This window comes from Aotus nancymaae, unplaced genomic scaffold (assembly GCF_030222135.1).
Source record: "Aotus nancymaae isolate 86718 unplaced genomic scaffold, 86718_ANA_hifiasm-v0.15.2.pri h1tg000025l, whole genome shotgun sequence".
Lineage (NCBI taxonomy): Eukaryota > Metazoa > Chordata > Mammalia > Primates > Aotidae > Aotus > Aotus nancymaae.
The window spans coordinates 17,417,669-17,440,710 of record NW_026988438.1 but is presented as its reverse complement, the minus strand read 5'-3'; the positions used below and the strand labels follow the sequence as shown (position 1 = coordinate 17,440,710).

At 39.0% G+C, this 23,042-nt stretch overlaps 1 protein-coding gene across 5 annotated transcripts in view; it reads right to left on the bottom strand.

The window, feature by feature from the left end:
* The window catches only part of CDK6 (cyclin dependent kinase 6), a 239,880-nt gene that overhangs the window by 111,306 nt on the left and 105,532 nt on the right, over positions 1-23,042 (bottom strand). For all 5 annotated transcript variants that reach the window (XR_010344042.1, XR_010344043.1, XM_012450814.2 and 2 more), the window contains one exon: positions 16,057-16,224. Coding sequence is in view for 3 of the 5 variants with exons in the window: in XM_012450814.2 (XP_012306237.1) it covers positions 16,057-16,224 (168 nt within the window). In the remaining 2 variants the exon portion in view is untranslated. The remainder of the gene's footprint in view (positions 1-16,056; positions 16,225-23,042) is intronic.

The window sequence follows — 23,042 nt, the reverse complement described above, 5'->3', positions numbered from 1 at the left end:
GGACTTTATTGAGTACTTTTTCGTGTATTAACTGATTTAATTCCCACAACCTATTAAGATAAGTACTGTCATTTTCTCCATTTTAGCAGAAAAGAAACCCTGGATACAGAGAGGCTAAAGAATTTATTTAAGGTCATACAGCTTGTTAAGTTGCAAGATAAGCTTTGTCTAAGAGATTTGGTTTCAGAATATGTCCCCTTAACCATGTACTGTGGTATTATACTGTGTGTAATAGCAATGTACTGTGCTGTTATACGGCTTTTTGAAGGAAGCAAGGTTTTTTTTTTAAAAAAAATCGTCTCTTCGCCTATATTCGAAAATGATAGGAGAGAAAAAGTAATATTCCAGGAACACTTGATCAATTCAAGACTTCATAAACCATATTGCCAAAAAGGAAGTGAGAAACAAGGGAAGAAATTCTAAAACAAGATCAATGAAGTCACTGTTTAAAGAAAAGAAAGGACTTATTTTCTTGGAAGGGTGTGAACTATTTATTCACAAATACCTGATGAGATATAGAAAACGTGTGTGCGCACATACACACAGTCTCTCTCTCATAAGATAAATAAATGTAATATTAGAAAGAATGGTAGGTATATAATGTTTTAAATTCTGCTGTCTTCCCATACTCTTCCCTCTGGCCTCAAGAACACGATACTATTCTCTTAAGAGAAATGGCCATTATCAGTATGGAGGAAGACACACAGTGGTGATGACGAAATTTTTAGGCATATTTAGTTGTTTAAAAATCCTCAAATTGAACAGACTCTTACTGGATTATATCCAATATCTAATTTCTAAACTTGTTATTCTTTAGGAATCATGAGGGAAGAAGGGTGAAGGTAATTAGCCCCAAGGACAGAAAAATCTAAAATGGGCTGAAAACAAATTTGACACTTTTCTTTACTTCTTTACATCTTTCTTTCAAACTCCTGTTTGATTATCTGGCTTTGGATATTGAGAAATAAATCTGTGTTACCATTTTTGAGAAATGAATGGATGAGCTTAACCAAGAATGGAGAATGGAGAAACCCAAGACCACACAAATTTGCCTATAATGAATCATCATTACCAATTGCTATTTGGTGAGCATAATCTATGTGATGCCCCGTTTCTTCCCTCAAGGTGCTTTTTGTCTAAGGAAAAAAGTAAATTATGGTATTTGTTGCTGTTTACATTACAAAACCCTCATTACGGTTTAGTCATATAATGACAAGTGAGGTATGAAATCTGCCAACTTTAGCAAAAGCTGGATTATATGGAGGAAAAAGGAGAAACAGAAAGACAGGTGGCTAATCAATTAGCACATAACCATGCCACTGGCACTTTAGGCCCAATAAATAAAGCCTTTATCATTTAAGTCCTGATGAAATACTTTTTTTAAAAAGGCTCTGTTCGTAAATGGAAAAAAAGGTCATTTTATGATAGATTCATCTGCATTACAACTGGGATAAACATTAAACCACTAGAAAATTTCTGATTTATACAACTACTAGTGAGATGTCTTATGCAGATTCTTCATTATACAATTTGTTCCATTTTGAATGGAAATGTTAATCGTACCGGAAGGAATTACTATACATATTCGATACCACTGCCAGTAAAACTAGCAGTGACTACATCAGTAGTGGCTACTGCGTTCTGAGCATGCGCAGGACACATCCACAGCAGTATGTTAGGAAGGCAGTTGTGGCCACAGATACTTATTCGATTCAAAGAAATACATTTTTATTTCTTATTTATCTCACAAAGTAAATTTCATATCAGATTTTGACATGAACATGTTTTCCCCTGCTTTTCTCTGGATCTACATTTAACAGCCTCCAGTTTCTGTCCCGTCTCATTGTTGCTCTCATGCAGTCCCTCATCACACATCTTTCTTAAAACAGCCTCCACGCTGGTTTACCTGCCAGCAATTTCTTAATTCACACCAAATCCTCCCTACCAATCCATTCAGCACATTGTAGTAGAGTGTTTTTTTTTTTTTAGGTTAAAAAAAGTTTTAAAGCATCCTGCTCAACAACCCAGATACTTCTTGCTGCTTTGCTGTTGTGTGTGTGAACATGAGCTGTTGTTTCTCAGCCCCACACCTAGAACACACCTTTCCCTGTGCTTCACCAGGCAAACCCTCCTCACTCCTAAGCCTGGCTCAAAAATCAGCTCCCCTGTAAAGCCTTCCCTGGCTCTCCTAGATCTAACAATGCTTGTCTCCTAGATTCACCAGGGTTTATTTGGCTAGGTAAGAGTTGTAGAGGCAACTTCAGATTTATACATGCATATATGTAACTGAAAGAACATATACAGATATGTATTTTATGTGTACACTCAAATACGGAATATTACTTTTAATCCTATAAATGTATTAATAATGATATACTATTTAATATAAATTACACAAATAATATTAATGAAATTCCTATCTTTAAAAAAGTTCTTAGTTTAATTTAATTTAATTTTTCTTACTGCCTCACTGTTTTTAAAAGCAATCCTTAGCTTCCTGAATTTGCATAAGAATGTTACCTGCTGATTGCTGGTAGATGGATCAGACTCAAATGTGTTTGCTGATTGCTATTACTAAGGAATCTACAGAATCATAGTCCTGGTGGGTGTGGTAGGCATTCATTCTTAGTCTCATCAACATTTCCGTGAAACTCTAAAGCTTTCTGCTTTCAAAATATGTGGAGAACTTACGGAAAAAAGCACTGTACTTTATAAAACATTTTATTAGAGATCAGTGACTATACCAGTGTGTCTGTGAAAGAAACCAACAGCATGTTTTCCTACCTATACAGTGGCCCTGCTGCCTTGGTGGGAATGTATCCCTAGATCAATGAAGGGCCTGTCATTCGTATTAACCCAACAGTCATCCCCGCCTTTCCTGGTTAGCACAATCCAATTTTCTTCCGGGTAGCAATATGCTTATCTACAGACTGATTGGTCTATGGGTAGGTATTCGATTCAATTATGGGTGATGAAACCTAAAGTGGAAGTCTAAAAAGAGCTTTTGGAAAAGATTGTCTTCCCTGATTAAAGAGACAATAAAACCCTTTTTGGCCCTGCTTCCTTACCTACTGCTTAGAACACTATTGTATGAGATAGAATGCTTGAAGTTGTGGCAGCTGTCTTGAGGCCATAAGGGATGATACAATCAATTAACCAAAGAGGAAGGAATGAAATTTTCCCAGTATTTGGTTATTGGAACCAAGATGATACCATCAAGGAACAGCACCAATTGTAGAATTATCTGTCTCTAGACTTCTTATATTAGATTAAAAAATTATTATTATTCAAGACTAAATATATGATGTTATAAATGGGTCCAGAAAAAAATCTGAAGATTCTAGCTTTGGTGACTACTAGCAATGAAGTTAAACAAGGGAAAGCAAAGCAGAATTGCCTAGGAAAGGAGAAGCTGATGACTGACCTTTTTGTCATGATCTATTTCTACTGCCAAGGAACACCAGATGGAGACGTGGGGAAAACTAGGGATGAGGGCAGACTCCCAGAGGAGACCCCGGGCAGACAGATGACTTGGACACCTCTGCACAGAGATGAAAGTTACAGCCATGGACCTGAGTCAGACACAGAAAGGGCTTAAGTCAGAACATGCTGGATGCTTTATTAGGGGACAGGAGGAGCAGAAAGTGCCAGCAAAGGCAATGGCCAGAGGCACTCAGGAGAGACACAGCGGCGAGCTCTCTCATGTTCAGTTAAGGAGTGTAGGAGCGGGAGCTGAAACCCTTCTGGAGAACAATTCGGCATGAACACATTTTTGAATGTGCATTCTTTGCCATTGGTCCTGGTAGTGCCTTTCTTAAATACTTATCCTACAAAAATATTAGCATTTCAGTGAAAAAACATACGCCCAAAGACGTTCACTGCAGCCAAAAAATGAGAAACCACCCAAGTGTTCAACCTGGGAGACTGGGTAAAAATATGTAAATTTACACAGTGAAAGATATCCAACCAACTGACTAGTCATGCATTTGTGTAAAAGCAGTAACTCTGGTTTTCCAGAATAACATCTAAATATAAACACAAGATTTTAGCAATGAAAGTGACTAACAAAATGAGTTTAATTCCTGGTGTTTAAATCTCAACATGGATGCAGATACAAGCTACGAAGGCACCTGTCAGGGAAGTCAGTGTTTAGAGAGCAGCATCTCTTCCCAACCTCAGTCCTCCTCTAGCTCCTCTACTCAGAAACTTCTTATTTCACCACCCACATATACCCTATAAACACTCACTGAGCAGTTACCATGTGCCTGTGTGTTGTTACCTAAGGTACTGTAATGGCTATTTTGCAATGTTCATCTTTTTTTTTTTTTTTTTTTTTTGAGATGTCTCACTCTGTCAGCAGGCTGGAGTGCAATGGTGCGATCTTGGCTCATGTAACCTCTGCCTCCCTGGTTCAAGCGATTCTCCTGCCTCAGCCTCCTGGCACACGCCCCTACACCCAGCTAATTTTTGTATTTTTAGTAGGGACAGGGTTTCACCATGTTGCCAGGATGGTCTCAATCTCCTGACCTCGTGATCCACCCGCCTTGGCCTCCCAAAGTGCTGGGGTTACAGGCATGAGCCACTGCGCCTGGCCAATGTTAATCTTTTAAAAATAGAAGACAGAAGCCAAACAAATGAGGATACTACCATATGAGAACTACTACATTACAGGCAAATCAAAAGTGCACGGGAGGGTAGGTACCTAACTTTATCCTGGGGAGCTGAGCAGACTTCAGAGGTGGCATCTGAGTCTTGAAAAATGAGTAAGGAGATTGTTAGACTGGGAAGGGGAAAGGCAATCTAAGCAGAGAGAAGGTTTAATGACACAGAAGCATAAAATTTAATGGCATGATTTTTCAAGAAGGAGCAAAAAGGTCTGGATGGCAAGATCATAGGGTGTGTGGAAATGGGTTTGGCTTGGGTGGGAAAGCAAGAATGGAGAGAAACATTAAGAACAGTTGACTGCTGCATTCCAGGGCTCAGAGTATATGGACTTGTGTGTGTGGGCAATGGGGAGTCACTGGTAATTTTTACTCCTCCTTCACCTCCCCAAGCCTGCTTGTTTCCCACGGTGGTCCATGCTGTATCGCTGTTCCCACAGGTCCCTTCTCTACACCAGTCTTGTCTTTCCAGGAAAAAGAAAATCTGCTTTTCTGACTAACGGTAGTCTTGATCTTTCATCCATTCTGGAAAAATGGGATTTTATAGGCAGGTAAGGACATTCTCATGAATATATGTGAAGACCATCATTTTAGGAATTTACTTCACATTCTTGATAGTAACTTTTTAAATGCTTTACTTTATAAAAGTTTTATTTTATTTTATTTTTTTCCTCTAATCTGCTTTTTCTAAACTAGTAAAAGCTAGTTTTCTGGAACTAGGTTACAGACAGACTTTGGCCCATTTAACAAGGTCAGACTGTTTATTCTTGACAGAATTCTTTCCCACTGTAAAAAGGTACTTTTAAATGCCACATTCCAAAACCAGTGCCAGTAAGCCACTGAAGCATATTTTCCCACAAGAACTGATACCATGTGCAGTCCCTACCTCACTGAAATCACCCAGCGTTACATAAGGTGTAGATAGTATTTAACGTCACCATGAAATCTATCAACTGAAATATGCCAGCCATATATTTATAAAACACTTCCATACATTTCAAAACATTGGTAACCTTTAAAAAAGTAATTAATAAAAATAGAAATAAAAAAAAGGGGAGGACAGTGCTAGAAATTTTAAAAAAAGAATTTAAGACAGAGGAAGAAAATGTCTCGTAACTTTGTATCAGTATCCAAACCTGAAGTAGTAGAGCTTTTTCTCCCTTATTTTGGGGTTTTTATAGTTGAGCTGTTAAATTTACAGCCCCATTTTTAGATTCTGCCGGCCTTCAAAATAAATATCTGAGCAGTGCTAAAGTAAATTCTCCTACGCTTTCCCCTTTTCTCTTGTGGATGTTTCCCTGAGATTCAAAGGTAGATTCGAATCACAGCCAACAGTAAAGTTAAACATTCAAATTTATGAGGGATTTAAAAATCATCAGTATCCTTGTAGATAGATGCTGGGTGCAACAATGTCACTCACCCTGGGTTTCAATCCCTACAGAAGAGGAAATGGTTCAGTAGCCAAAAGACCATCATTTAGAAATGCATTGGGAAGATTAGTAATAAAGTCAATACATGCAACAGAAAATCCAACACTACTAAGTAATCATATAAAAGTCTGAGCTCAGCTTTTGGAGAAACCTATACAGATAACAGGAACACATATTTAATCTTCTCAAGGACCCAAATGGATTAGATAAAAGACTAAGGAAAACTACAATGGAGACATTTTTAACCCCTTCTTGGGACACCATGGTTCCTCCAAAGATCCCAAGAGATCTTAACTTTAAAATAAAAGCATAACATACAGAAAATCTAAGTGCACAAGTCAGGAGATCTGGCAAGGTTTGTGATCTCGAATAAAGAAGGACAAAGGACAATAATTATCTGAAGGTTATGAATGGCTGCCCAGACAGACATTGAAAGTGTAAATGTTACTCCCTCAGAGTTCAAGTTATTATCAAGGAGTGACGCAGGCAACTGGGAAGATTAGCTGAAAGTTGTGTCTAAAAAAAATTAAAAAGATTTTTTTTAGATGCATATAATTGATGATGGAATGATACAAGCAGTAACATGGAGAATGCAGGGTAGAAAATTCTTTCATTGATTCATTTGTAAAAGCAGGGAGTTGTGAAAGCATTTAAGGTCAAAGAATAGTGAAAAGCTGACAAAGAATACGTGCTTATGTATATGGGGCTGGACTCTGGGCAGACGTGATGAAAGGACAGACAGGTAGGTTGGAGCCGAGCTGCAAAAAGCTTTGTATGCCATGCTGTAGAGTTGCAATTCATTCTTTAGGCACTGGAGAATCATAAGGATTCATTCATTCATTCACCATGTACTCAAGTGCCCACCTTGTGCAAGAAAGGCACTGTGGGAAATGCTAGAATACATAGAATGTTATTTGGACTGAGTGAATAAAAATGAATATGGCCAATGTTACAGAACTTGAGAAACATTATCTTGGTTCAGAAACTTACACTATGATATTATTAAAGTCCCAGCAAAATATAGTGCCACCTCTCCTTTCCTTACGAGGAAGCAGTGACAGCTCTAAAATATAAGCAGCTCACATATCCAAAGAATTAAAGAGGCTGCAAAAGTCCAAGTTATTGAAATGTTGCTTTATAGTCAATCCAAGGACCATATTTCATACTCCTTTGAGTATGAACATAACATGTGAGTTAAGCAAATTTAGGGGAGATGGAATTATCACATTAAATAGAGCTCTAGTCCCTGGACAAGCACAGAGGCATATTCTCAAAAATGTTAAATGTAGGAGGCAAAATGTTTTTTCATTTTCTGGATCCCTGAGAAGGCTTTTGCTTGCAAACCTTTCTGAAGCATTCGGTCTCATTAATCTTAAAACGATGCTTGGTCTTTATGTTTAATTTGGCCTCAGGCTTTTGAGATTTTGAATGGCATCATAAAGGGTGTCTATATGAAAAACAGGTTCAGGCATGGTAACTCACGTCTGTAATCCCAGCACTTTAGGAGGCTGAAATAAGAGGATTGCTTGAGGCTAGGAGTTTGAGATCAGCCTGGGCAACATAGTGAGACCCTCATCTCTAAAAAAAAAACAAAGTAGCTAGGGATGGTGGTGTGTACCTTTAGTTCTACTACTTAGGAGGCTGAAGCAGGAGGATGGCTTGAGCCCAGGAATTGGAGGCTGCAGTGAGCTATGACTGTGCCACTGCACTCTAGCCTGGACAACACAGCAAGACGTGGTCAAGGAAAGGAAAGGAAAGGGGATAGTAAAGGAAAAGGGGAAGGAGAAGGAGGAAGGAAGGAAGGGAAGGAGGGAGGGAGGGAAGAAAAAAAAAAGACAACTAGACTCTCTCTATATCATACCCTAATAGATGCTGCCTAACAAATACAGGAAGAAAGCAAGGAACATCCAGCTCTTTCTCTGAGTAAAACATCCTCCATGCAGTAGCATTACAGTTGAACTGTTTTTGTTCAAACTAATTCACAACAGTAACCACTTATGAAGGAGCTAGAATTAAGTGAGTCAAATGAATGACTATCTTTTGTAAACAAGGAAATCAGTCACTTGATTCACTTCGCAAATCTACTTGGTGCAATTAGATACCCATACGCATGTACATGCACCAACAGCAGCTTTCTGTGCAGTATGGAATACGTTCTCTTTCTACATGGCAGAAATTCTCACAGTGGTCATCGATATTTGCCTTTACTGCAGAGGCAGAGTTAACCTATCAGATAGTAACTCAAATGTGTTTTATTACCACTGAGAACGTGCAATGGAGAATCTGGATGGGTTTTCGTGTTTGTTTTGGCTCTGGCATTTTCCACGTACCCAGCTCTGGGAATCCTAAAGAAAACGTGTCCTGTTCCCAGCTCTGTGCACTGCCCCCATTGTGTTCCACTTCCCTCATTGGTGAAAGTGAAAACGAAACCAGCACAAACACTCCATTGTTAACTATGAAATATGTACTGGCAACTGGATGTTTTAACAAAACAGACCTGGTTGTGTCATGGCAAGACGTTGAGCGGAGGAGTCACAGGAGCCCTTCCTGCTTCAGAGGTGTGTCCTGCACTTTCGCTGAGGTGACGAGGCGACAGGGCTTTGGGTTTTTTCCATTATACTCATGTAATGTTCTTGGTTTGATTTATTCAGTATGCACTGGCAGCATTTGGAGGCTTCTGTGGGAGCTACTCAGCTGCCCAAGCCGAGGCACAAACCCTGCCAGGTCTCCATAGTAAATACAAGGCTCACGAAGAGGAAACAAGCATAAACAATTTATTTTCTCCTGTAAAAGATGACATTGTTCTCCGATCTCTGGTCCTGCTTCACTGTGTCACTTGGTGGTGCCAACTAGGTGCTGTAGAATGAGTCACTCCAAACACACACGCACGCACGCACGCACGCACCCCAAGCACAAATTGGATGATGCACACATTCACAGGGTCCATATTCAGGTGCGTTCAAGAGGAGGATACTGGTGACCTCTTTAAGCATCCTGGCTGAGAAGGGAGAGCTTTTGACCTGGGTGAGGAGGGAGGGCTTCCCTGGCCCTTAGCCTAGGCAGGTTCCTGAGTCTTATCATATGGCCTCATAAAACCATATCCTTTCTTTTTTAATTGCACTTATCTCTGTTTCTAACTATACTTTTCTTTGTGTGACTATCTGGTTCAGATCTATCTCCCCATCTCCCTTGTAAGCTCTCTGAGAGCACAGATCTTGTCCATTTCCATTCACCATCATCCCTCAGGTTTACTGACAGCATCTGATAGAAAGTGATCAGTAATTATTTGTTGACTGAAAGCCACAATTCAATTTCATTGATTTTCTCCCCTAGGCTTATCAAGAAGTTTCTGAATCCACAGCATTCCTTCAATGTTACTAAATGCTATCAACACTGGGATCAGAGTAAGGAAGATCATCAGAGGCATAAGAAGGGGATGTAAGCAATTTTTTTTTTCTTCAAGTTCCAGAGTACATGTGCAGGATGTACACGTTTGTTACAAAGGTAAACGTGTGCCATGGTGGTCTGCTACACAGATTATCCCATCACCTAGGTATCAAGCCTAGTGCTCATTAGCTATTCTTCCTGACACTTTCCCTGGCAATTTTTGTAATACTTATGGTATTAAATAAGTTAATGATCTCAAATAAAGCAATACTGGGAATCTTATCAGTTACAGATTTGTACTCTGTACAGCTGTTGAATAAATGTCTTCCCATGTTTAAAATTTACTTGTTGTCTTTTTGGGATTTCTACGGAATAAAAGGTGTTTTCGGAAGATGTATATCTTTTATTAGTGAAGGTAATATGGAGAAAAAGATCCTTGGAGAAAGAGAATATAATTCATTTAGTGAGAATTTTATTAAGTCACTAAAAAGATAGGAACATATTCCCACTCTTCCATTATGGTACAAAAAGGAATTTTTCTCTAAACTATATGGGTGGGTTAGGCACGGCATTTGAAGGGAAAATGCTAACTTCATTAATAGCATTAAATGATTGTATAAAGGCCCTTAAAATACAATGACAGGCCACTCTAGGGCTCAGTGCAAAGAAGAAATTGATGGAAGGCGGGCCAATTTTGGATATCATCTCAGGAGGTGAAGCTACTGAGGTCAAAATGAGGTAAAAAAGAATGACCTCATTTTAGGTTATAGACTTCTCCCTACCCATGGATGGCTTTATGATGGCTGTCCTGGGGAGTGACTGGCTCTAACTGCCTGGGTGTTGGTAATCACATGTGGTATAAAAACATCAATACTGGCATCACCTTGGGTGGTCCCCAAAGTAGTCCCATGTACAGTGAGAGCAGCACAATGCATGTGCTGTTGCAATGACGCACTTGGGTAATTTTAAGGGAGAGGACGCAGATAGAAGTGAATCATTTTTTCTAAGCAATGATACTTTTATAAGACATTCAGGTCCATAGTGTGGAAAAGCTTTATTGAGATCTACATAAGAAAAGAAAACTAGGAGGTCCCAGTTCATGACCAGTGTTTCTCACTGTGTCAAAATGTGGCATGAGCTAGTTGTTTTTGCTCTTACCATTTTAACAAGACTCAAAAAAAATTTTTAAAAATGGACCCCTAAATATTTGTGGAACCTCTGAATACCGTTTGCAGAACCCGAGAGTTCCACAGAACACAGTCTGATACCCTCTGAGGTATTGAATTTTTGGTATGGAACGAAGAGGAGTAGGGATAGTGGGAAAGCCAGTGTTACGAACATCAGAATTCCCTAAGCCATTTACAATCGATTTGGTGAATTCAGACTTCATCTGGTCACACTGCCTGTTTGAATGGCAGTTTTCCCACTTTCAGAATGAAATGGTTGATAAAGAGTTCCAAGAACACCAAATCCAATGACAACAGTATCACCTTCCAAGCTGTATGGTTAGGTTTAGAAAAACAAAATAAAGATTTTGAATCATAAATGGGAAGATAAGACTGCTCCCTTCCTGAGCTTGCTGGTCACAGTGCTTTGTGACTGTCTGAGCCCTCACTAGGGCGGCTGGTGATGTTCTTGGCTCTGCTCTAAGATGTGTCAGACCCAGGTGCAGTCAGGTAGGACTGAAATTGCCAGCTGAGTGGCTGGTCTGTATTTCCCTTATCTTGACAAAAATGAGTTACACCATGCACTACATTTCACATGAGAAGGACTTAGAAATGTTGACTTCAGAGTGACTCTAAATATAATTTCAGCTAGTCACAACAGTCATTGTACCAAATATGTGTATATTCTTGAAATACTTTTGCCACAGACATTATATAACTGCATGTGTCATGATTCTTACCTATCAGTTACCTGCAATGGAAATAACCTCCCTGGAACCTGTTCTCATTGGTTTTCCAATGAGAATAAATGTAATAGTTCAACAGAGGTCAGAGAAGTTAATTTTTCATGGTTTCAGAGAAATTTTTCTGACAAAAATAAGCCATGCCAGGTGTTAAGTGTAACAGGCCCCACTTTTCTGCACATTTCCAACTCCTTCTTTGAACCACAGGGGGCCTCACACACATGCTTACGGACACTCCAGACTGCAAGTCCAAGCTCTGCTCATATGCTGCAAACAGCTGCCTCTGGGCTTAGGAGTGAACACGCAAGTGGCAAAATCTCTATTAGGAGGAAGGATGAGCCCATGCTGTTCCCATTTAGTCAGGGAACTGCAATGTCCTGTGTGTGGTATGGGGTGGGGGTGGAGGTCTCAACGGACATGTTTCCTTGGCACCCTGGGTTGTGTGCTCCACAAAGGGAGACAAGGTGGGAGCAGGGCCAGTGTAGGCTTCTCTAAAGCATGAGATCCAGGACAGGTGCCCCTCTTGCCTAGGATTAAGGCAAACACTGTTGCCATCCACATCTTAATTATACAACAATTAAAGAAATAGGTATAATACCCTGTATAGGTACATGTGCACACAAGACACTATACTGAGCAGCAAGAATCCAATACCCTGTAAAGACACCTGAATGTCATGCTGGAGGCAGCCTGGCAAAGTTAGGCATCCAAAGGACATTTAACTCTTTGATTAGTCCTCAATTTATCAGATGAGGACAAAATAAGTCATTTGGTACAATGTTACATACCACCTACAGCTATAACTATAGTCCAGGCTACTGTCCTAAATTAATTTCTACCAAAGGCCAACATATGAAGTATATTCTACTTATGAAACTTGTTTTTCATAAAAAGAAACTCATTTTCACTTGAAAAATAAAATAATGAAGATCAGAATATAAGGAGTTATACCTTAAGATGCCTGGGAAGCTTACCTGTCTAGAACAACTAATTTCTCAATTAATCCAAAAGATGCTGTGTCTTGAATACTGGCATAGAGCACACTGGCTCAGAAATTAAGGAGCAGGAGTTGAGGATCTACCAGGTGATCATGAACTTAAAAATGAAAATAAATACTGCTAACTGCTTCCTCAAAGTTCTCTATGTAAGAATATTTTGAAGCTTTCAGAAAGAAGCTAAGAATATAAACTTTTGTAATTGTTCAAATAGAAATATCATTTATTATGTAAATACATATATGTTAACATAGATAGTAAAAGTTGTCTAGTAATTCGCCCATTCTTTCATTTATAGGATGTTAATTATTTTAGAAGAATACGACTCCTCTTCTAAAACTTGCTTTAATACCAAAACAGTGTTCAAAGAAAGTCTTTGAATAGGTAGTAGAATTACAATAATGCTACATTCCTCTGTCTCTACAGCTTTCTGTTCAGGACAGGAAGTTCAATTCATACACATCATTTGTTCATGAGGCAGCAGAAGGGATTATGGTAAAAACATACACAGACTATGAACCTGGGTTTGCATCAACTTCTCACTCCTAACTTGAGACTGAGCTACAGCATGTATCAATAGGTTTCATGATTTTTGAAAGACCTATTATGAAAGGGCATTAACACTTATTAATACCTTTCATGATTTTGAAAATGGACTCAGCCATTTTAAGGTGTATGTTCTAGTAAGTCCTTCAGCTGAGCATTACCAGGTTGCTATGAGAAATATTGAAACACATCAAATGAGACCATTAAATGTATAACATAGCTCCTTCCCTATGCTTATTACAACTCAACTGCTTATATCTGCAAGTCAGCATTTGTCAATTTATTTACTGAAAAGTATTGCCTGAGTGCCTATCAAAATAAACAAGGCACTCTGTGTTAGGGCTGAATAAGATGAGCATCTGCCTTCGAGGAACTTATAGCCTGATAAATAAAATCCCCAAATAACAAAAAACAAGATAGAAAACAGTATTATGGACCAGGCGCAGTGGCTCATACCTATAATCTCAGCACTTTGGGAGGCCGAGATGGACAGATCACTTGAATTCAGGAGTTCAAAACCAGCCTGGCCAACATGGTGAAACCCCATCTCTACTAAAAATACAAAAATTAGCCCGGGGTGTTCTGTAATCACAGCTACTTGGGAGGCTGAGACACAAGAATCACTTGAACCCAGTGGGCAGAGGTTGCAGTGAGCCAAGAGAGAGTCACTGACTCCAGCCTGGGCAACAATGTGAAACTCCATCTCAAAACAAAAACAATAACAAAATATTATTCTGGAAACACAGAGAGTAAAGAGAAATTAATTTTTGCAAGGGATACTAGAAAGGGTACCCCTGGAGTCAGGCTTTGAAAGATAAGTAAAATACTAGCATTTCTCATAGTTTTAAGATGTCAGTTTCGAATCAGTTAACTTGTAATGCCTTTAACATTCCACAAATTAAGTTGATTCTCAGTTCCTGTATGACATAACCCACTAAAAAATGTGTATTTCCAGGAAGAGGAGTGTAGTCTTTTTCTCTTCAAGAGACACCAAAAATACATAACAGTTCACCCTGAAAAATTATGATTCCAAGTTTTTATATGTCACCATGTGTATATAAATCAATGCATTATTATATTAAATGGATATTTCCTTTAAGTAGAAAAATACGAAAGAGTGGGGACATTTTAAAATGTAGTACCCTATAGCAACATATCCTTTATTATTGCCATTAAATTCCAACTGTCGCTCTTTCAAATAAATTCTGAATTTGTTCTATTCTAGTGTACTCAGTTGCTAACATGTTTTACTTACGTCATTATAGGAAATACAAAGCATGCAGTAAAAACTAGGTACCAAAAAACTGTGTATTTATGACTGCCTTTCTCCTTCCTCTATGTCTATATTTTCCTGTTTGAACATATCAACTTTCAGCAAGAATGGAATGTTAATTGATGTTACGCACAAGCTGGGCTATTATTCCTCAAATTTAATAAGCAAAAAAAATAAAATAAAATCAAAACACAAACCAACTGGGTTTCCTGTTTTTATGTATGGTTAGTGCCCATTTGGAGGGATTAAAACAAAAGTGTCCATCTCAGTTACAGCTCATCCTTCCCTCAATTAATGTACCCAAGGAGAGGAGTTCCTTCCATCTACTTCCCTGATGACTCTCCAGATCACAAAACCTATTCAAGCTGCTCCCCAGGGCCCCAAAACAACATGCGCAACAACTTCCTAGGGAAACCCGAAGCCTACCTCACCCTTCCCACTGGGGAAATACACAGAGTCAACCCTTTCTGGTGTGATTATATATGAACACAAAGGCTTGCTTGACCCTGCCCAAAGCTGAGACCTATCTTTAAAACATCATCTCGTGCCATCTCTTCTCTAAAGCAATGGTGTATGCTGGGCAAAGAGGAAGCGAGTAGGATTTATCTTCTAACAATGGCAACATTTTCCAAGGGCCCAGGAAAACTCTATAATGTTTGGAAAGTAATTGGTCTTACATGTCCAGGTGGTAGCACCCCTATTTTGATTGGGGGCAGGAGGTGGGGGACACTTTTATAAATTGGATTTTTTCCTAAGGCAAGTTATCTGTCTCAGAGAACTTCCAACTCCTCTCTTGAATTTCTACTTATCAGCTGAAGTATTACTGAAATTTGGGGAAACAATTTTTTTGCTGTACAGAATGACCAAAGATGCTGCCAATCATTTCTTAACAACAGGGCCATGCTGTTGCTGATGTGAGAACCACTCTGAGGCTACAGATGAACAATATGGCTTCTTTTTATTTTTTATTTCTTTGAATATACAAAGACATTTTCTTTTTCTAAAATTCTTTTTCTTAAGGCTTAATTTACTGTATATAATTTATTTAATTTACTGTATATAAGGTGTGAATTTACTGTATGCAAAATAGGTCTTTCAAAGAGAAGGGTATTAACACCTATTTCCAGACTGCTCCGTTTGTATTTGAGGTGCAGAATTTCACAAAAATCCATCTGAGAAATAATAAACTATATGGAGAAATAGAAGCTAAGCAATGTCAATAGAGATTATGGTTTTGCACCTGAATGGCACAAAGAAACAGGATATCATAATTGTCATTTTTTGCCAAAACAGGGCCGTTGGGTTTGCTCTGTCTATTGAGGCTTATATGAGCCTTCACCCGGCATGGCGGTGTTAAACATTCATGCATTATCCAAGTTCACTGTGAATTTGATTCTTCTTTACAGCTGGCACCACAGCTTCAGAGGAGTGATTTAACACACCTGTGTAGGCACTCTGTTTCTCAAACCATGATGCTGCAGACAGGTCAACATTGCTCATACTCTTTCTTGCCTGACCTTGAGCTGTGTGTTCCCCAGACATTGTGCATACAGCTCTGAAAACAGTGGTTATGGCAGAAAGCATTTGGAAACTTGTAACTGATTCCTGTCCAGTGGCTAAGATACAACAGGCTATTTCTGCAATGGGTCCTGTTCACAACAAGCCCAGCCTGGATGTGACTGTAGCTGTAGGCAGAATGCTTTTCGCCTATCCACTGGCATATAAAAAAGGGCAAAGACATTCTATCCGCCAACTAGCCATGGGCAGTAGTAACATTAGGGACATGGAAGGGGGACAGACTGTCATTCAAAAGAGGAAAAGTAAGTTTAATAAAGGACAGCACTCTCCCACTCACCACTGAAGTTAGAGCCATCTGGAAACTGTAGATACGGGCAAGGCCGAAGTCAGCGAGTTTTATTTGTCCGTTGCTGGTCACCAGAATGTTTTGTGGTTTTAGATCGCGATGCACTACTCGGTGTGAATGAAGAAAGTCCAGACCTCGGAGAAGCTGAAACATCATATCCTAATAAAATAAAAAAAAAGAGAAAATCAATAAACGCTCAAAACAGAAGCTCAGCTCAGCATTTTGTGGCTACTTGGCATGCAGCAGGCATTCGATAAGGATGGCTGATTGAGTGAATCTGCGCAGTCCCTTCCTGCCTTTACACTCCCACACTTTCAACAACACTGCAAAAAATTTCACTCTCAACCTGTATTTTATTAATGAAAGGACAATTTTAAAATATTTTTGATGGGACAGGAAACGTTCTAGAAGGTTATCTGTCAAACTGGTCTCAGTGGCTCATGCTGGGGACGGGAAAGAAGAGGTCGTGATGGGACACTTTTTGCTTCTATATTGTTTAATGTGTCATTTCAATAATTAAAATCCAGTGTATAACAATATTGTTATTAATGGTGATTATTATTTTATAGCACCTAATACTAAACACTCACTGTATGTCAAGCACTATTCTAAGCATTGTCCACTTTTAGGCAGGCTCTTGCTCTGTTACCCAGGCTGTAGTGCAGGGGTGTGATCATGGCTCACTGCAGCCTTGACTTCCTGGGCTCAAGAGACCCTCCCGCCTCAGCCTCCCAAGTAGCTGGGACCACAGGTGCGCACAACCATGCTAGGCTAGTTTAGTTTTTGTAGAGACAGGGTCTCACTATGTTGACTAGGGCAGTCTCAGACTCCTGGGCTCAAGCTATTCTCCTGCCTCAGCCTCCCAAAGTGCTAGGATTACAGGTGTGAGCCACCATGCCCAGTGGTAATCAACTCTTTTAGAGTATTAACAGTCTTGATTTAAACTAGAGTCTGGAAAACCTCAATTCAAATATCCAATATGTATTCCTTTATCAAATCAATGAAAAAACGAGTATGTAAAATAAGGCAAGCCATTTAACCTCTCTAAGCCTTAGTTTCCCTCTCTGTAAAATGGGAAAGTAACAAAACCCACTTTAGCATAGGATCATTGTAAAGCACTCAGCACCATAGTTAATATTTAGTAAATGGCAGCTCTTATTACTGTTATTATTAACCAGCATGGAGGAGGGGAGCATTCAGAATATAGACCAGTATCAGATCTTTTTCTAATTTTAGGATCAATATAAATATGTACAAGATTTAACGCTCAAGAACAGTGTCGGAAAGTAGGAACTAAGACATTGGGCATGATGTCATGATCCTCTGAAATTTGTGATAATTAAGAGTGACCTACTCCCCTCACCCAAATATTATGAGAATGGTGTATACAAGGGAGGATGGAGCCGTTTTGTTAATACAAGGGTTAGAAAAATGACTGGGCACTCTCATAGATTTCAGAGCTGAAAGCGGCTATAAGGATACACTTATCATTGGCCGGATCACTGAATCCTCTGAGAACAGTATATCTGGTCACTGGTTTACAGTTTTGGTTACTGGTTTATGGTTTTGGTTCTTCCTTTAGAGTTGGGAGTTCTGTCTTTATATCCTAGCTTGTTTAAAACTAAAGCCTTAGTTTTTCCTTTTATTAGGTGGAGAAAGTAGCAATTACTTTTCCTGCTATTAGGGGGGTAAATGAAGTAACATATGCCAAGTGCTGGTGCAGTTCCTGGCATATGGTAAGCATTTGACAAATGGTAATTATTAGGATGATTATTGCCAAGATAAGTGTCCTGATTTCTGGGGGAGACAGATTCACAAACAACTAAAGGAAAACATGACCACTGCTACAAGATCGATGTGAACAAAGCACTTGAGGGGGCATGCAGTGACCTAGAATCATTTCTGAGATCCCCCTAAGTGAATATTCTGAACTGGCAGGGGTTACCTTCTAAGCTTCCCAAAACTCTGGAGAAGACTGCATTGGGGAGGGAAAGCCCTTCAAGACTTGAGAAACACTGCAGGTCCAATAAGTTGCAATGAAGAAGCAGGAGTGTGAAAATGTAGCACAAAATGTTCAAGAAGTCCTCTTCTGCTGTGGCAAATAAGCCTTTATTGGAAACACATGCACACAACTTGTAAGCACTGAATTTTAAAAAGCATGACTAACCTAAAGTAATGTCATGCTGGCTCCTCATCTTTAGCTTCTATACAGTTAAGTGTCACTCATTTAAAACAGTACAAAGAATAAATCTGGTTCATGCTGCAGTGTTCAGACAATTTTAGCAGCCAATTAGCAGAATAAAAATTTAAAAACATGTCTATTGCTTTTATTCGTGTGATAGCACATACTATGTGTTAATTTAAAAATTGATAAGATGTATAGATGCATGTTTAATGCAGAAAATAATGTTTAAAAAATCCAGAGAAGAAGAAAAATCACTCAAAAATTCCACCACTTGGAGAATGGAGAAAACTTCACTGTTAATAACACTTTTTTTGTGTGTCTTTCTAGTCTGTCTTTTAAAAATTACATATTTCATTATATTTGTATGTATAAGTATATTTAAGTAAAAATGGTTATAATTCTGTACACATTATTTTGTGGCTCTTTTAAAAACATGTAACAATTCATCGTCAACATTTTGCCACTTTAATAAAATTCTGCAATATGACTTTTTTTGTACAATGAGATTTTTAATGGCTGCATGGTTTTTCTCCCTGGGATATGCCATAATCATTATTATTCAGTTTTAGTTGTGTTACTGTGGCGCTTACACTACAGGCCTAGTTCTCCTTTGTTTAAAGGTAGAGTAGATTAAAAGGGCTTGTTAATATCATACCAAAGCATGGGTTAGGCAGTATGAATCCACATGACTGCAATAACATTGATGCCATGTGCATAGCGCCTATAGATGTAGGTTGCTTCTATATAAGAATTTCCATTCTTTAGATTTTATTAGGCTACTTAAAATTTTTGTTTGGTTAGCAAATGAGTTTTCTTTTAAATCTCCAATACCTAGATACAATTGGAATTCTCAACCAACAAACACTGAGTTAATGACTTAAAAAACAAAATCCTGCCAAACATCTCATGACCTTCAGTAATTCAACCATGAGTTAGGTTGTTGGGCGTTATGAGCCTGTTATCACAACTAGCGAACCTCAGTCTTCAGCCATCCTTTATTGCAATACCTAATTTCAAAGGTGAAATACATTCAGCTATGCCAGGAACTCTGGTCCCAAATAATCATAGGATATGGTCCCAATTCCAGAGGATGATATAAATAAACAAATTACAACATTAAATGAGGTAAGAAAAAACCCCTTTCCTACAGAATCACAAGAAGTGTTTTGATCAAAGACATTTCAAAGGATTCTCTACTTAAGCTTATTATCTGTTCTATCTCAATTTATAGTATTGTGAGACATACTCTTAAATTAGCTCCTGAAGATTTTAATCTAAATTATTCTGTCCCATATATGACTCAAATATTTCATAGTAACCGTAGTGATGCAATGCAATGAAATTACAGACACCACCAATTAAGGCTCTTTCAGTTAAAAGCAGGCTTAAAAGTTTCCCTTTTTATGTTATACGGCACAGTTCTGGTATAAAAGGTTTGGACATGTAGTCATACCTACAATAAACAGTCACTTGGGACCCTCACTCTATCTTTTTAAAACATGTGACTTACAAGCATGTTTCAACAGGACACCAATGTGGAATGAAGTCTGCTCCGAGAGATCTTAGGTGGGGCTTTATGTTGGCAAAGCCCCTAAAAAGACTCTGGACCTTTCTGAACACAAGAAATCCCTGCAGTCTTGTAATTATTTCTCTTAGGTGTTCTAGAGCTCTAATCCTCTTACTTAAAATTAAAACAAACAAGCAAACTAAAAAACTACTTCAGGCTTTTCTAAAGGGAAAAGAGTTATCGTGGGGTCTTATTTTCTTTTTCTTTTCTTTCTAGAGACAGATCTTGCTCTGCCACACAGGCTGGAGTGCAGTGGTGTCATCATAGCTCACAGCAACCTCGAATTCCTATGTTCAAACAATACTCCTGAGTAGCTGGAACCACAGGTATGTGTTACCCTGACTGGCTACTTTTAAATTTTTGTAGAGACAGGGCTCTTGCTAAGTTGCCCAGGCTAGTCTCGAATTCCTAGCCTGAAGTCATCAATCCTTCTGCCTTGGCCTCCCAAAGTGCTGTGATTACAGGTGTGAGCCACTGCATCTGGCCTGGGCCTTATTTCTTATTACAAAAAAGAATGATTAGTTCCAAAAGACACTAAAAACACCTAAGTCATATCATATAATAAGTCACAGAATGACAATTTTAAACAGACAATATCTAGTGCGATACTCACATCCTCAAAGTTTTAGCACCAAAAACGTACATTGACAATTTATTTAAATATTAAAAACAAGACATATCCAGCGTGTAGGCAAAGATAATCTTTTCTTTTCCTTACACTTCGTAAACCATAGTCTTCTGTTATTCAAGTTTTCACAGAAATCTCTCCATAATGGTTTGTCTGTTTCCTATGAAGGGTGTTAGAGGAGCCCAGAGCCTAAAATACATCCCATATAACAAAGACTTTTTTGCACTAAACCAGTAAGAACATGTTGAATTAAGGTGAGGGTTACGATTACAGCAGCAGAGGGAAAGGTCACCTGAGCCTGCAGAAAACTTCTTCTCTTGCATGCCTCCCCATGTTCCTCTCCCCTCAGCCCCGACGACCACCATTCTACTTTCTGTTTCTATGAATCTGCCTACTCTACATAGCTCACATACGTGGAATCACACTGTAGTTGTCTTTTTGTGAGTGGCTTACTTCAGTTAACATAGTGCCCTCAAGGTTCATTCATGTTGTGGTGTGTGTCATAATTTCCTTCCTCTTTAAGGCTAAATAATATTCCATTGTATGTATATATGACATTTTGTTTATCTGGTCATCCAAATTTCCACTTTTTGGCTACTATGAATATTGCTGCTATGAACACGGGTGTACAATGATCTCTCTGTGACTCTGCTTTCAACTTTTTTTGGATATATACTCAGAAGTGAAATTGCTGGATCTGTTCCCAGAAATTTAGTTCTCCCATAGTTCCCCCCTAAAATGTGGTCTAATATTGCTACCTAAGCAATGAAATAGTGATTAACAGAGTCATGTTAAGGTCCTAGAGGGTTAGCCAAGTGACTTCATTCACTCCTTGGAGATTCCATGCACTCCTGTCTGCATTCTGGGAGAATCTATGCTACAAGTCCCCACGTCAAGCTTGCTGTATGTACACATCTTCTACTCTGTTTCAAAACCTGACAGCGTTCCTGTGTGCTTTCACTGATCAATTCGCAATGTCAACAATGAGCTTCAAAGGCTGCTTATAAGCAGGTCTCCCCTACTTCTCACTTTGGTCCTCAGGAGGACCCAAAGAATGCTTCATCCAGAAAACAAAGGACAAAACAAATTCTGAGAAAGCAAGAGGAGGGTTCAAGAAGATTCCTTAAAATTTCCAGATTACCTGGAAAGTTGTAATAGGTGAATTCGAAGCAAGCCATTAACTGGCAACCTAAAACAGTCACATATCAGTTTTGTTCCACAGCATGGTCAAGCTGTGTCATAGTGCGTGTCTCTTTGCCACTGTGCGCGCTGAGCTAGGCACACATCGCCTCAGGGCCCCTCAGGAGAAACAAACTCATGGACCCTAAATGGAAACACTGGCTTCTTATTTTTACTGCTTCTAGGCAATTGGATAGAAGTGTAGTAAAGTGGCATTGCATGTAAATTTTAATAATCAAATATGCATTCTGAAATGAGAACAGAACCCATTTTTTATTCATTCCTGGAAGTGATGATAATGCTGAGAAGGTTATCATCAGTCTCAACTAACTAGAAATTAAAAAAAAAAAGATACGAATTATTTCCACCAAGCCTGAAAATGTTGGTGTTTGAGGAACAAGGTAATGACTTAAAACAACAGTATGAAAGACTAAATCATTACCTCATCATAATGGCTGTTATTAACCCACTGTGGAAAATCATCAGGAACTGAAACTACAAATATGCAATGCTAAATATAATTTCTTCAGAGCAGGAGATAAAAATCAGCACTGGGTAAAAAAGTAAGAAAACATGCAGCCTAAGTGCCTAGGTTGTTGTGTAATGACCCAAGTGGTTATCATTCTATACACATTGTTTTGTGAGGCTTTTAAAAACATTTTACAATGTGCTGTGAATATTTCCACATTTCAACACACATTTTTCTATAATGATATTTTAGGCCAGGGGTGGTGGCCCACACCTGTAATCCTAGCACTCTGGGTGGCTGAGGTTGGAGGATCACTTGAGCCTAGGAGTTTGAGACCAGCCTGGGCAACATAGGGAGACCCCGTTTCTACAAAAAACAAAAAATTAGTTGGGTATGGTGGCTCAAGCCTGTGGCCCCAGCTACTTGGGAGGCGTAGGTAGGAAGATCACTTGAGCCTGGGAGGTCGAGGCTGCAGTGAGCCGTGATTGCACAACTGCACCCCAGCCTGGGCGACAGCTCTCAAAAAAAGAAGAAATTTTAATAAGCTTTCTAATAGCTGCAATTGGACAAAATGCCTTCTTATTTAAACATTCTTCCTCTCAATTCCCTCTTTTGAGAATTTTCCCCTCACTTTGTATTTCCTTCCTCTTCAAATGAGGTAATGCTTAGAGAAGCTGGTTTTCCACAAGAGTAGAGCAGATTATGATTTGTGTGATGTAGAAGACACTGCTGGTTGTCAGCCATGAAGAGTTGGTCCAGGCCAATGAAGGCAATCACATTTCCTTTTGCTAGGAATTGATCCATGGATGAACATGACACCCAGTCCTGTATGGGCAAATTGGCTAGAGAGTTTCATGAAGCATTTTCCTCCTTGCTAAGAGGTGCACAGCAGAATGCTCTCTGTTGCACTTCCTCATCTCCCATTCCTCACCCACGTCTTTTATACTGA